The sequence below is a fragment of the Mirounga angustirostris genome, unplaced genomic scaffold, assembly GCF_029215605.1.
Source record: "Mirounga angustirostris isolate CCGP_5_RB_7025 unplaced genomic scaffold, mMirAng1.0.hap1 SCAF_6, whole genome shotgun sequence".
Classification (NCBI taxonomy): Eukaryota; Metazoa; Chordata; class Mammalia; order Carnivora; family Phocidae; genus Mirounga; species Mirounga angustirostris.
In genome coordinates this window covers 27,271,695-27,285,247 of record NW_026991714.1, presented here as the reverse complement: position 1 = coordinate 27,285,247, position 13,553 = coordinate 27,271,695, and the positions used below count along the sequence as shown (strand labels likewise).

Below are 13,553 nucleotides of genomic sequence, written 5' to 3'. Positions count from 1 at the left end.
CCCCCAAGTCACTAACTGGTGCGCGTGATGGAGAAGGAATTTCTAGGAATTAGACCGAACCCAGCGAAGGAATGCCGAATTCCCTACCATGCACCTTGTCCTCTAAATTGGGAAACTCTCTCCACTTTATATGTTACCAACGCCAGTGGTTTTATCTCCGAAACACTTAATTTCTTCTTCAGTCTCAGGGTCCCTTTCTCCCCTCCACGAATGTTTCTTTCTTTTTTTTTTAAGGTTTTATTTATTTATTTGACAGAGGGAGAGATAGAGAGAGCACAATCAGGGGGAGTGGGAGGCAGAGGGAGAAGCAGGTTTCTCCTGGGAGCAAGGAGCCCTATGGAGCGAGGTTCCATCCCAGGACACTGGGATCAGTGACCCCAGCTGAAGGCAGACGATTAACCACTTGAGTCACCCAGGCGCCCCCCTACGAATGTTTCTTCAAGTGCCTACCATGTGCAAGGCACTGGGCTAGACTTTAGTTTTGACTCCTGTTATTTCTCTTCAGAAACAGCGGGATTGTTTCTAACTAGTCTTGCTTGAGAGAACTCTCTGCTCCAGCTCCCTGCTCCCACATTGCAGCCAGAATGGTGGCCCTGGAGTGCATGTCAGGGAGACTTGGGCGGTGCAGCCCTCCGCTGAATCACAGAACACAGAAACTTCGAGGAACTGACAATTTTCTCAGTTCTCCCAAGGATAGTACAGAGCTAGTGCTATTCTAGATGCTGAGAGAGAAGGCCATTTGTTATAATCTTACATGGACGCCTCGGGGCAATGGGATTAATTCTTTTGGTGCTGGTTAAAAGCATGGGCTCAGGAGTCACATAGAACCAAGTTTCCGACCCTGGCCAGCCTATGATCTTGAGCACGTTACTGGTCAAGAGAATTATCTCATCTGAAAAATGGGAATAAAATAGTGTTATTTCAGGGGCGCCTGGCTGGCTCAGTTGTGGAGCACTCGACTCTTGACCTCTGGTTTGTGAGTTCGAGCCCATGTTGGGTATAGAGATTACTTTAAAAAAATAAAATCTTGAAAAAAACCGTGCTATTTCACTGAACCTTTGTCAGGATTAAATGAGATAATTTATGCAGGCTCTTAGTGTGATGCCCGGAAAATGGTGAATGCTTCATCAAAGGTAGCTATTATGAATTGCCCACTGTACAAAACCCTCAGAAATTTCACTGTCCACAGGATTGAGTTTTAAGTTTCTTTACCGAGACATTACAAAGGCCTTTATCAGCTGGTTCTCACCTACTCTCCGGACTCATCTTGCTCTACTTTCCCTCTGGCATTTGGGCCTCACTGAACTTCTCCTAGTTCTCCAAATACGGACATCTCTTTTATTCCTCCAGGCTTTTGCAAATGCTGATTCTTCTTCAGGATTGCCCTTCCTCCCATTCTCCGCTGAAAGATCCAAGCAATTGACAAGGCCCAGTTCTGAGTTTGGCTTTGGACTGAGACTGCTAGGTTCACATTCTGGCTCTGCCAGCCACTGACCAACTGTATGACCTTTGGTAAAATCTTAATCATAGACTCACAGGATTATCATAAGGATTAAATTATACAGATGAGTATTTAGCACAGCACCTATTACATGGCTAACTCAAAAATGTTATTCTCTTTCTCCTACTCTGAATCTTTTCCAAACTCTTCCCATCTGTACCTTGTATCTCTACTATACTATTAATCACACTGTACACTATGTTGTAATTGTTTATTATTTGTCTATCTTACTCTAGACCAAGTTCTTTGGGGGGGGCGGTTTAAGACCAGTATTGGTCAGAATCGTATCCTTGGGAACTAGCAGTGCTTGGCAGGTGGCAGGTCCTTAATAAATGTTTGTTATGTTGAGTGAATGAGGCAGAAACCCATGTAAGACAAGGAACAGTGAGCTCTTGCGTGGGAAATTCTCTTTGTTGGGCTGCTTCACTATTTGAGCCTAACAATCCAATGCAAGATCTTTCTTTTTGGAGGTGAGGTGGCCAAGTGTGTCTCACAGAGCACAGTGGCATACACATACTAGCTGATCAAGAAATGTTTGATGGAATACTAGTAACAGTATTTATTGATGACTCTGCTGTACGGAGGGGTGAATTTTGCAGGCCCCACAAGCCTTTCTTTTGGGGCCCCAGGGAAAGCAACACATAGTTCCATGCAGGGAAGCAATGTTGACCTTCCTCCTAAGATTGATTCACTGTTCTGTCCCAATGGGACTAGCAAAGAAGATCTGAGGAAGCTGCCCTAGTCCAACCTTGGGAGAAGGGGGTGAATTATCATAGCAGAGGTGAAGGGCAGTCAGGATAGATGGGCCTGGGGGAGGCCAACTCTCTCTAGGCACCAACAAGTCTGGCTGGGGCTGGTGGTGATATCAGGTTACTATTTAAAGGAGAAAGTTTCTCTTCCAAACAGAAAGACAATACTTTAGTTGGTTTGCCAGGTACCTTGAAGTAGAAGCATGGTGAAGGAAGGGCCAAGAGAAGGCAGGGAGAGTGGCCAAACCAAGGGACCACTGTGATCATACCTGGGTTCAAAAAGCATCCCCTCCAACTTGTGTTCTCCCCCACCCTTAAAAGCCTCCGGGGAGAAGTTGAGCTTCTGGCTCTGCTGAGGCAGCTGTTAAGTGATCCCTGAGTTTGGTGGCAGGTCGTATTTCAGCACATGGCCCTAGCTCAAAGGTTCTCTGGAAGGCCTGGGAGAAATTCTGTGCTGGGAAATGCTTCCTCCCAGGATTCCCAGGTGCGAAAAGCCTTAGAAACAAACACAACAACCCCTTAGGTATAACACAGGGGCCTGAGCCCCGTTTATTTGCACAGCCAGAGGTTTCTGCCACAAGCAGCTGTCTTAGATTGTGGGTGGCCATCTCCTTCCAACCGGGGCTGGGGCACGGAGAGACAGATTCCCTTCTCTGAGGTCTAAAGAAATCCTTTTCTCCTTTCCGGCAATCTCTACGAGACATCTGTAAGGCCGCTCAACTTGCGCTCACACGTGCAGAATCTGCTTGAGGTAAGCACCAAATATTAAGTAAAACCCATGACACAGGTTGTTCCTTTCATCACAGACACCCAGTGTGATGCTATTAAGGAACTAGCTAGTGTTGGGACCAATGTACATGCTTCCTTCTTTCGGACCCGTGGAAGAAAGTGCTCCACGGGCCTGACCTGGACCTTCTATCACATGGAGATCTGGGGGGCCCCTTCCAGGAACTACTCAGCCCTGGCCCTCTTCCATGGCTACAAGGATGCTGTTCCTGCAGGTATCATCCAGATTTCGGCTCCAGAGTAAGACACGAAGGCTGATACTGTCAGGAAAGGAATCTAGGGCTTATAGCGTTTGAGTACTGACTGAGGACAATTGCAGGGAACAGGACCAGGAAACAGGACCATGGAGCAGGATGCTCAGTAGGTGAATCGCATCTTTTGTGAGTAGCCCAGTTTGTCCAGGTTGGGATGGCAGGCCAGCTGCACCATCGGGGGTGGTCCACAGAGCAGCAGTAGTGCGTCGTCCCCTGGGGCGGGCAGGTGCTCCCGGATCATGTCGGCTGTCACAAAGCCCTTGCTGTAGGCCCAACCTGAAGTACAGAGGAGAGGAGAGACCAGACACTCCAGACTCATGCTGGCAAGGGGTCGGGTACCATAAGGTGGGGAGGGGTGAGTCCTGGGTAAAGCCTCTTGAGAAGGGATCAAGTTGTAACAGTAGCTGGGTGGGTATCCTCAGCCTGCTCCAGGTTCACAGCCATCCCTCCCCGCCCAATGAAAACAGGAACCCGAAGGAAGGGGCCCAGGAGAGGCACTAAGTCTGTGCACTCACACTTTTGAGTTTGGCTGTGCTGGAGGGTTGGTTTCACTGAGATCAGAAGCCCCCCCCCCCGGGGAGAAGGCCCTGATTTGCGGATGTCCAGAAATGGGGCAGGTACCTTCTGGGGGGTGATCCAGAGTGAACCAAAGTTTAAAGCGATTGGGATATCGGGCCTGCAGCTCCTCCAGGTCCTCCCGCAAGATTATGTCCTTTTCAGTCTGAAAGCGGAAGCAAAGTCTTTAGGAACCTCCTCAGGCACGCGTAAAAGAAGTTCTCTGCTATAATGACTTTCCAACCAGGATGGAAATAGAAAGCTAAAGTTCTAGCAAAGAAGCAAGACATTTAGAGAGATAGCATGAGGGGAAGGAGAGGGGAGTAGCCCTTATTTACACAGTATGAGGGAATAAAGATGGAATATTTAACAAAGGAAATCCAAGGAGCAGCTTTCTACACTTAGAACTAGGTTCCTTACATGTTTTCTTTTCATTTTCCCTTAGGGGGCCAGGGAAGGATTTGGCTCAATGCTCCGTCCTCCTTGTGGCAGGAGAGGTCCTCTCCCTTGCAGGGGGGTACTTTGGGCAGAGGCCACAACGGGCACTGGACTTGCCGTGCCTGCTGGGGCCACACCTCTCAGCCTCCACAACTTTGAAGACCGAGGCCTGACAAAAGTAAACCAACCTGGTTGGCAAAAAGCAGGGAGCACTGGGTTGGATCTTCAGGGTCTTTCAGGATGGCCCGGATCAGCTGTAGCATCGGGGTGATTCCTGCAAACAGACAGCTCACGATGAGATAGGATGGCCGCAGCCCCTCCCCTGTCCTCGCGCCTTAGCTGATCAACCTGTCATCTTCATTCTACACCTTTACCACTCCGCTCCACCTTCCTTTAGTACCCTAATCCTCTGTCCTCCTGTGTGGCCTGCAGCACTGACATTCCAGGACAGAGATGCCCTTGATCCCACACTCCACTTTGTATCTGGCAGGTGAATTGTGGTCATGCTCACTATTCACATAAGATCATACTGTTGAAATCCTTCTAAGGAACCAATCTCAGACTCTTCCTCTGAAAGTCTACTGGAGGCTAGGACTCAAATGTCACAGATGCGTACCTAGTGATTCAATGATGAAGGTTCAGGAACACTGGACTTGTGGGTTGAGAGCATGTGCTTTGGAACTGGACAGAGCTAGATACTAATCCTGTCTCTGGCCATTACTATTTAACCCTGTGGAGACCATTCGACCTCTCTGAACCTCCACTGTTTTCATCTGTAAGAGGGGAAGACTAATACCTACTTCATAGATATGCATGCATATAAAGTGACTAGCATCGTGTCTAATACAGAAACATCCAATATTTGTTCATTTTCTTCCTTCTCGACTCCCCTATTTCTAGCTGCTTCTCTATTCTCACCTAAAGATTATTAGATTCATTCAACTGGAGGTCTTGGGAGAGCCCACATGATTGATTTCTCTCATTCTATTAGTTAAAAAAAAATTTTTTTTTCTTTCTACCTGATTATGGTTTGTTTTTCAGATACTAGAGAGTTCTAGGCATTGCCAGGAATCCACTGATTAACAGCTTGGCTATGATTACCAAACCTTCTGAGAGTCACTTGGGTGTTTTCATGGCAACAATCAACAATGGTGGGAGAGGATGGCCCCTCAAGTGATATACACCTGTTCCGCCGGCAATCATCCCCAGTTTCTTTGCCACTTGGGGTTCTGGTGGAGATTTTTTGTTGGGCTGAATGCTAAAATTCCCTGAAAAGTCAAGTGAAGAGAGGGGTGGAAGAGAAAAGTCAACGCCAGGAAATAAGAAAACAAATACAGAACTGAAAATGTGTCCCAGGCCAGTTTGGCAGCTGCTATGCAATCGGATCCCAGAGCTTGGGTGGAGGTTTGAGTTGAGCAGCCCTGACAATAATACACTTGAGGGACAATGGGGCCAGGACTATCTGTCCCATATTATTAAGTACCAGTCAGTTTAGGGTTACACAGTGAGTCATTAGCTGCCTCTGGCAGAGGGTCGCTCCCTGGTGAGGGCAGCAGGCATGGAGCCAGGTGTGAATCTGTTTTCCTAAGTGGCACAGAGCAGCTCTGGAGGCTTACTAATGCACGCAGCTGTTCCCATGGGCAGGGATGAAAGAAAGCTATCTCTGGCTATTTGAACCGCTCAGCCAGAGAAGCGAATCTCGGAGGGAGGGAAACAGAGACATGGGTTTGCTTTAGGCATGTCCACAGCAGTCATGGCTGGTGAATTCTAGTGGAGAACTGACCCCTGCGGCAAATGGAGCTGAGAAATATGCCTCTCTATCATATCAGTGCTATGTTTAAAGGAAGGGCAGCTCTGGGCCTTCTCCATGTGCACACATACACGCATGTGCATGGCCACACTGGGCCAAGATGACTATGGGCACTGAAGAAGGCTTAGGGAGGAGAGAGGCCATTACCTTTCCCAGTGTAAGTGAGCAACCCGCTGGGCCCTCGAAACTCCACCACATCCCCAACCTTCAGGCTATTCAGGTACTGAGACATCTTCCCTCCCTCAGGAAATTTGGGGTGCACACCCTTCAGGTAGACCTGGTAGAACAGAACATACTTCATTTGGAATGTCACTAACTTCTGAGCCACCTGCTGAATGGTCCTTCCTGAAGCTGGGGCAGGAATTACGCATGTGCCATCATCCCCATTCCAAGTTCTTTCTTCATATGCCCCAAGGACACGTGTCTCCTGCTATCAAACAATTCTTGGAAGTTTACAATCCCAGAAAGAGAAGGATAAGGAGCTCCTGGGGCACCTTCCTACCCCCTTACCTTGATGACAAGATCCACATAGCCTTGGTCCTCATCACTGGTGACAGGAGTGTATGGCCTGATGACCAGGTTGCCATCGATCCGGGCAGAGAGGTAGACATGTTTGCCTGGGGACCACGTGGAAAGCTACATAAGGGCTGCTTGTGGACAAGCGGCGTTCCTGTTACCTTTCGAAATACTCAAGGAATTTTGAGAGAACAAGGATGTCTTGCTTCCTAGCATGGTTCCAGTGAGCTACCAGGCAGGGAGGACCCCTTTGGGCCACCAGTTGTATCCTTCATAAGCCCCGCATTGGAGAAACTCATCAATTACTACCAGGACCTTAGCAGTGGCAGGTGATCTGAGGGTCCGCCAATGAGAACAAAATTAGTGTTTGCTTGCGGGGAGGTATAAGCAAATCCTGCAGGGAGGAGGAAGAACCGGTGAGTGTGAAGGATGTCTGGGGGCACAGAAGCCACACCCTGGAGTGGTCCCGGGGCCAGTGGTACCTCATGGATCCAGAGCTGGGTAGGGAGGGGAATCACCCTGTCAGGATACCCGGGAAAGGAGCCCACTGCACACTTTCCTTACCCACAGGCAGCCCCAGAATGTGGTGGGCGGTGGGCAGGGCAAAACGGAACCTCTTGGTGTTGTGGCTCACAGTCTGGAGGATGGATGACACACACGTTTCACCAGGCAAGTCTGGTGCTGCAAAGTCCCTTGGGTGGATGGTCCCCCCTCTACCCAGGTCCTTCCTCCACAACTTACCGTCTTGTCTAGCAGTCGCAGCAGGTACTTCTCATTGGGGTCCAGGAGAGTGACCTTTGGCCGGCGTGACCTCCGAATCAAGTAGGAGCCCAGAGCCAGGCCGAGCAGAGTCAGCAGCCCCACCCCCAGGGAGGCCAGAAGGACTGGGCTCTGTGGGTAGAGGAGGCAGCGTGACCATCACGCTGGGGAAGAGCCCGGGGAGGGGGTGGTGACTGTCCCGCACGACCAGCCGCCCCAGGGATGGCGACCCCGAGCTCCAGCGCGAGAGCCCGTCAGGGCCAGAAGGGTAACCTGAGCAGGGTCCCGAGCCCCACTGTGCGGTACCGGGACCCCGGCATCCAGGGCAGGTGCAGCGCCCTACGGGGCGGGGTCGGCGGCGAGAGCCTCTGGTCCGGAGCGGAGTGTCCAGAACCAGATGGGACGTAGTCCCCTGTGCAGGGCACAGAGCAAGGGTCTCACCGGCTGGAAGCCCATGACCGCGCACCTCTTCCTCCGCCGCCAGGCCGGCGGACAGATCCCACAATGCGTCGCGGGGAGGGCAGGAGGCGGGGCCTGGTGAGGGCGGGGCTGGTGGGCGGAGCGGCTCTGCGCCCCACCCCTTTGTCCCAGACTTGGTGGCCAGGGGGCTCAGGAGCCCCTGGATTAATCCAAGATCTTTTAAGGCCGCAGCTCCCCTCCTCCACCCCCTCCCTAGCCTTCCATCCCTGCTACTTCGCTCTGCTCACCCCGAACAAGTTGGGAGTCCCGTCAAATGTAGAACCACACCAAGGTGGGTGGGGACTGGGAATCTGAGTCTGCGAATGCTAAACAGAAAGCTGTCTGGCATTGAGCCAGAGACGCGCCCACAGTTGAGCAGGAAAGGCTGAAATTACCTTAGTTTTCTGACAGAATGAATTGCAACAGAATTGAACAGTCTGGCGGAGGCTCGTTCAGGAATGAGCAGTGTGGCATGGCAACTTCATTGCCTGGTCCCACATGAAGGTCTTGCTTATAAGCGCCAGGCCACCGGGGCCGCTCAGTAGCTTCCTTTGGGTCCAAATCCAGCTTCTTGTCCTCATCTGAGTTCTCCTATCCTCAGGGTCAAAGACCTGGGCTTTGGAGGCCGACTGTACTAAATAAGAATCTCGCCTCTAGCACGGACTGGCTCTGTGACCTTACTTAACTTCTCTGTGACTCTTCATCTATAAGTGGGTATATACTGTCATCTGTCTAGTCCACAGGTTTGTTGTGAGGCTTAAATGAGATATGTAATGTGCCTAGTGTACTACCTGTTAGAGCAAAATATTAGACAGATGATCTCAGCTACTATAATGGCTCGGAAGATAGCACTGATAGGGTTTTAGATCTGAGCTCTAACAGGTAAAATGGGACAAGCAAATGAGCAAAATGGGACAAGGGGAGTCAGAAATAGACGCTGAGAGCCACCGAGCTACACATTTGCCAAAATGGCCATTCTTTCTTATACGCAGTTTCCCAACCAGACTGACATTTGCCCTTGGTTTCTTCTGAGGTCTCTTGCCTTGGCTGGTAGATACACATCTTCTTGAATTTTCACATGGTCTTATCTCTGCGTGTTTGTTTTCTAATCTCCTCTCCTTATAAGGCCACTAGTCATATTGGATTAGGGCCCACCCTACTGACCTCTTTAAAGACTCTATCTCCAAATACAGTCACATGCTGAGGCTAGAGGCTAGGACTTCAGTGTATGAATTTTGAGGGGGCAGGTGACACAATTCAGGCCCTAATAGAAGGGTGCTATTTTACATGCCATTGCTTCTTCTTTTTGGGGGGGATATACAAATATTTATTTATTTTATTTATTTATTTATTTATTTATTTATTTATTATGTTAATCACCATACATTACATCACTAGTTTTTGACATGCCATTGCTTCTTAAAATTTTGATTTCTAATTGTACATTATTAGATAGAAATAGATCAATTTCTATGTGTTGACCTTGTTTTCTGTGATCTTGCTAAACCCATTCATTAGTTCTAAGGGTTTGGTTTTGTTTTGTTTTTGGTAGATTTCTGGGAATTTTCTATACAGACAATCATGTCATCTGTGAATATAGGTAGTTTTGTTTCTTCCTTTCCAGCCTATATGCCTTTTCTTTTCCTTGCCTTATTGCACAGACTAGTACTTTCAGTACTAGTACTGCCTTGTTCCTGATCTTAGGGAGAAAGCATTCAGTCTTTCACCATTAAGTGTGATGTTAGCTGTAGGTGTTTGTTTTGTAGCTGCCCTTTATCAGGTTGAGGAAGCTCCCTTCTATTTCTAGTTTTCTAAGAGTTTTTATCTTGTGTGGATGCTGAACTTTGCCAAATGTTTATTCTATCAATTGATATGATCATCTTTGCATTATAATATAGTGATTACGTTGGGTTTTTTTGTTGTTAATATTGTTAATATTGAGCCAGTGTTACCTTCCTGGGATAAGCCCCACTTGGTTCTGGTATATCGTTCTTTTTATATACTATTGTATTTGATTAATATTTTGTTGATAATTTTTACAACCATATTCATGAGAGACATTGCTCTGTAGTTTCCTACTTCCTGTACTGTCTCTGCCTGGTTTACGTTTTTAAAATGTGTTGTTTGAATCCAAATAAGGTCCACATACTGAGATTTGTTTATGTTTCTTAGGTATTTTTAAAGGTATAGACTTCCCCTCCATCTCTTGCCTTTTTTTTCCCTTACAAATTTATTTACTGAAAAAACTAGGCTATACTAACCACTGTAATAAGTTGCTTGTAGAAGGTATTTGAGGCCCAGTGTCCAAAAAACACAGCAATCTCTAAGTCTATAGATATTCCTGGGTGAATCATAGTAATTCCCAGGGGGTCCTACCGATTAGCAGGAAGGTGGGTAGTTGTTATCAGGGAGCTCTGTTTCTCCTTCTCAGATAGGGAGCTCTGTCTGGGTGGAAACCTATAGTCCAGGATAGTAGGGTGCATCTCTTGCTTTTAGAGTGTAGATCAAAGACATGAATATGAGCATTTAGTGTGGGGGTTGAGGTCAGGCGGTAGGAGAATGGATTTCAACAGAGGTGCTAACAAAAGGCAGGAGCAGCTGGATTATGAAACCAGGGGGAATCCAAGAAAAAGAAAGTTGACAAATGGGAAAAACCATCACAGAACACACTTGCTGAGTGCCAATCATGTCTCAGGCACTATTTTAGGCATTGGGGGATATAGAGTTGTACAAGACACAGACCCTCTTTAGAGGAATTAATAATCTGGGGGCTCCAATCTTTAAAAAGGAAACAAAACCAAAACCTCATTCTTTTTTTTTTTTTTTTTTAAAGATTTTATTTATTTATTTGAGAGAGAGAATGAGAGAGAGAGAGATCATGAAAGGGGCGAGGGTCAGAGGGAGAAGCAGACTCCCTGCCGAGCAGGGAGCCTGATGTGGGACTCGATCCTGGGACTCCAGGATCATGACCTGAGCCGAAGGCAGTTGCTTAACCAACTGAGCCACCCAGGTGCCCGCAAAACCTCATTCTTGGCTCCCCATTGTTCTTATAAAAAAAATCAGGCATAGCCTCCAGACTCCCTAAAAGAAGAGCCCCTCTCTAGTTCTTCCTCACATGGTGACAGTCTCCATCTGCTTTCTCCCTTTTAGCCACACCCTCTTTCATTTTATTTTTTTTTTTTAAGATTTTATTAATTTGAGAGAGAGAGACAGAGATAGTGAGAGAGAGCATGAGTGGGGAGGAGAGGAAGAAGCAGGCTCCTTGCTGAGTAGAGAGCCTTATGCGGGGCTCGATCCCAGGACCCTGAGATCATGACCTGAGCTGAAGGCAGATGCTTAACCAACTGGGCCACCCAGGCACCCCTTTCATTTTCTTGAACAATCATGTTACTAGGATCTTCATAGTCTTTGCAAGTACCATTCCTTTTGCATAGAACATTTATCCCCCATCCTTCCACTTACCCTTCAACTAGGTTTTTCAAGCTTATTCAGAGATTGTGGTAGGTGCAATTCTAAGATGGCCCCCAAGATTCCTACCCCCTGTTGGACATGACCTGTATACTCTTCTGCCTTTGAGTGTGGGTGAGACTGTTGACTATGATGGGACAGTCACTCAATTGATTAGGTTACTTTATATATGACTTATCTTGGTAGACCCCAGAGACTTTGCCTGCCAGATTTGAAGGAGAAAACTGCCATGTTGAGAGAGGGCCATGGAGCTGGTACCCGAGGGCTGCCTTGAGATGCTAAGAGCAAGCCCCCAGGTGACAGCCAGCAAGAAAACTAGGACTTCAATCTTATAGTCACGACGGACTCGATTCTGCCAACAATCTGAATGAGCTTGGAAGAAGATTCCGAACCTCAGGTGAGATTGTAGCTCTGGCTGACAGCTTGTTTTCATCCTGACCATAGGACCCAGCTAACCTGTGCTTGGACTCTTGACCCACAGAAACTGTGTGATTATAACTTTGTTTTATTTTTAGCTACTGTTGTGGTGATTTATCATGCAGCAATAGAAAACTAATATAGAGCTGAACTAAAGCATCTATTCTTTATTTTTTAAAAAGGTTTTATTTATTCATTTATTTGAGAGAGAGAGCACGAGTGGGCTGAGGGGCAGAGGGAGAAGCAGGCTCCTCACTGAGCAGGGAGCCCAACGTGGGACTCGATCCCAGGACCCTGAGATCATGACCTGAGCCAAAGGCAGATGCTTACCTGACTGAGCCACCCAAGTGCCCCTAAAGCATCTATTCTTTAGAGGAAACTTTTTTTCAGCCACTCCTATCCCCAATAACCCAGTCTCTTCAGACATCTTAACTCTGTACTACTTTTTCTTAGCACTTACCACAATAGTTATGTCTGATCCATTTTGTAGTCAGTTATTTTCTGTTTCCTGCCTAAATTTTCAGCTCCATATTGTAGGGACCAACATATTTCCAGTACTTCACAAAGTGCTTTCATACATTAGGGGTTCATTAAATATTTTAGGGGTTATACACTGTTCTGGTATTGCAGACAGCATAAGAAAGGAAAACTTTTGTTCAATCTCTATGAATGTAAGTGTAAAATTAATAAAATATTAGCAAATTATATCCAACAATTATTAATTAATTTATTTATTTGAGAGAGAGAGAGTGAGAGAGAGAGAGTGAGTAGGGGGAGTGGCAGAGGGAGAGAATCTCAAGCAGACTCAGTGCCCAGCGTGGAGCCCCATGCGGGGAGCCAATGTGGGGCTCACTCCCACAACCCTGAGATCATGACCTGAGCTAAAACCAAGAGTCGATGCTCAACTGACTGAGCCTGAGCCACCCAGGCGACCCTATCCAATAATTATAATTTTTTTTTAATTTTAAAGATTTATTCATTTATTTGAGAGAGAGAGAGCACAAGTGGGAGGGGCAGAGGGAGAGGAAAAGAAAATCTCAAGCAGGCTCCATGCTGAGCACAGAGCCTGATCTCACGACCCTGAGATCATGACCAGTGCCGAAACCAAGAGGCAGACACTTAACTGACTGGGCCACCCAGGAACCCCTCCAACAATTATTATTGTTATTTTTTAAAGATTTATTTGTTTATTTGAGAGAGAAACAGAGAGAGCACAAGCTGGGGGAGGGGCAGAGGGAGAAGGACAAGTAGACTCCCCACTGAGCAGGGAACCCAACACGGGGCCTGATCCCAGGACCCTGAGATCATGACCCAAGCAGAAGTCAGACCCTTAGCGGCGCCTGGGTGGCTCAGTCGGTTAGGCAACTGCTTTCGGCTCAGGTCATGACCCTGCTCGGCGGGGAGCCTGCTTCTCCCTCTGACCCTCCCCCCTCTCATGTGCTCTCTCTCTCTCATTCTCTCTGTCTCAAATAAATAAATAAAATCTTAAAAAAAAAAAAAGAAGTCAGACCCTTAACCAACTGAACCACCCAGGTGCCCCAACAATTATTAAAAAAACCCCTAACCAATAAACCATAATCATGTTGGATTTATCTCAGGAATGTAAAGATAGGAAATCTCTATGTAAAATTCTCAGCATTAACAGATTCATGGAGAATGATCACATGATCATCTCATTAGTTGCTGAAAAACATTTAATAAAATTCAACCCCATAATTCTTAGGAAGCTAGGAATAGATGAGAACTTTTCCTTAACTTGATAAAGATTATACATCAATATTGTACTGCAAATATCATATTTTAGATACCTTTCCATTAATCAGGAACAAAGCTAGAATATC

General features: G+C 47.1%; 1 protein-coding gene across 1 annotated transcript; it reads right to left on the bottom strand.

The window, feature by feature from the left end:
- Positions 1-2,774: 2,774 nt before the first annotated feature.
- Positions 2,775-7,889, bottom strand: LOC123846009 (NADH-cytochrome b5 reductase 1). Its single transcript, XM_045877010.3, has 9 exons — positions 7,810-7,889; positions 7,351-7,500; positions 7,174-7,246; positions 6,604-6,710; positions 6,241-6,370; positions 5,468-5,551; positions 4,472-4,557; positions 3,912-4,011; positions 2,775-3,566 (listed from the first exon to the last, which is right to left on the bottom strand). Exons 1-9 carry the CDS (start codon positions 7,822-7,824, stop codon positions 3,394-3,396), a joined length of 918 nt encoding a protein of 305 aa, XP_045732966.2. The 5' UTR covers positions 7,825-7,889; the 3' UTR covers positions 2,775-3,393.
- Positions 7,890-13,553: the final 5,664 nt, after the last annotated feature.

Excerpts from the sequence above, each read along its gene's own strand:
- LOC123846009 (XM_045877010.3), bottom strand. Across the intron at positions 6,711-7,173 it reads CATTCTGGGGCTGCCTGTGG|GCAAACATGTCTACCTCTCT; the intron begins GTAAGGAAAGTG and ends CGTGGTCCCCAG. Across the intron at positions 4,012-4,471 it reads CCCTGCTTTTTGCCAACCAG|ACTGAAAAGGACATAATCTT; the intron begins GTTGGTTTACTT and ends TTCCGCTTTCAG.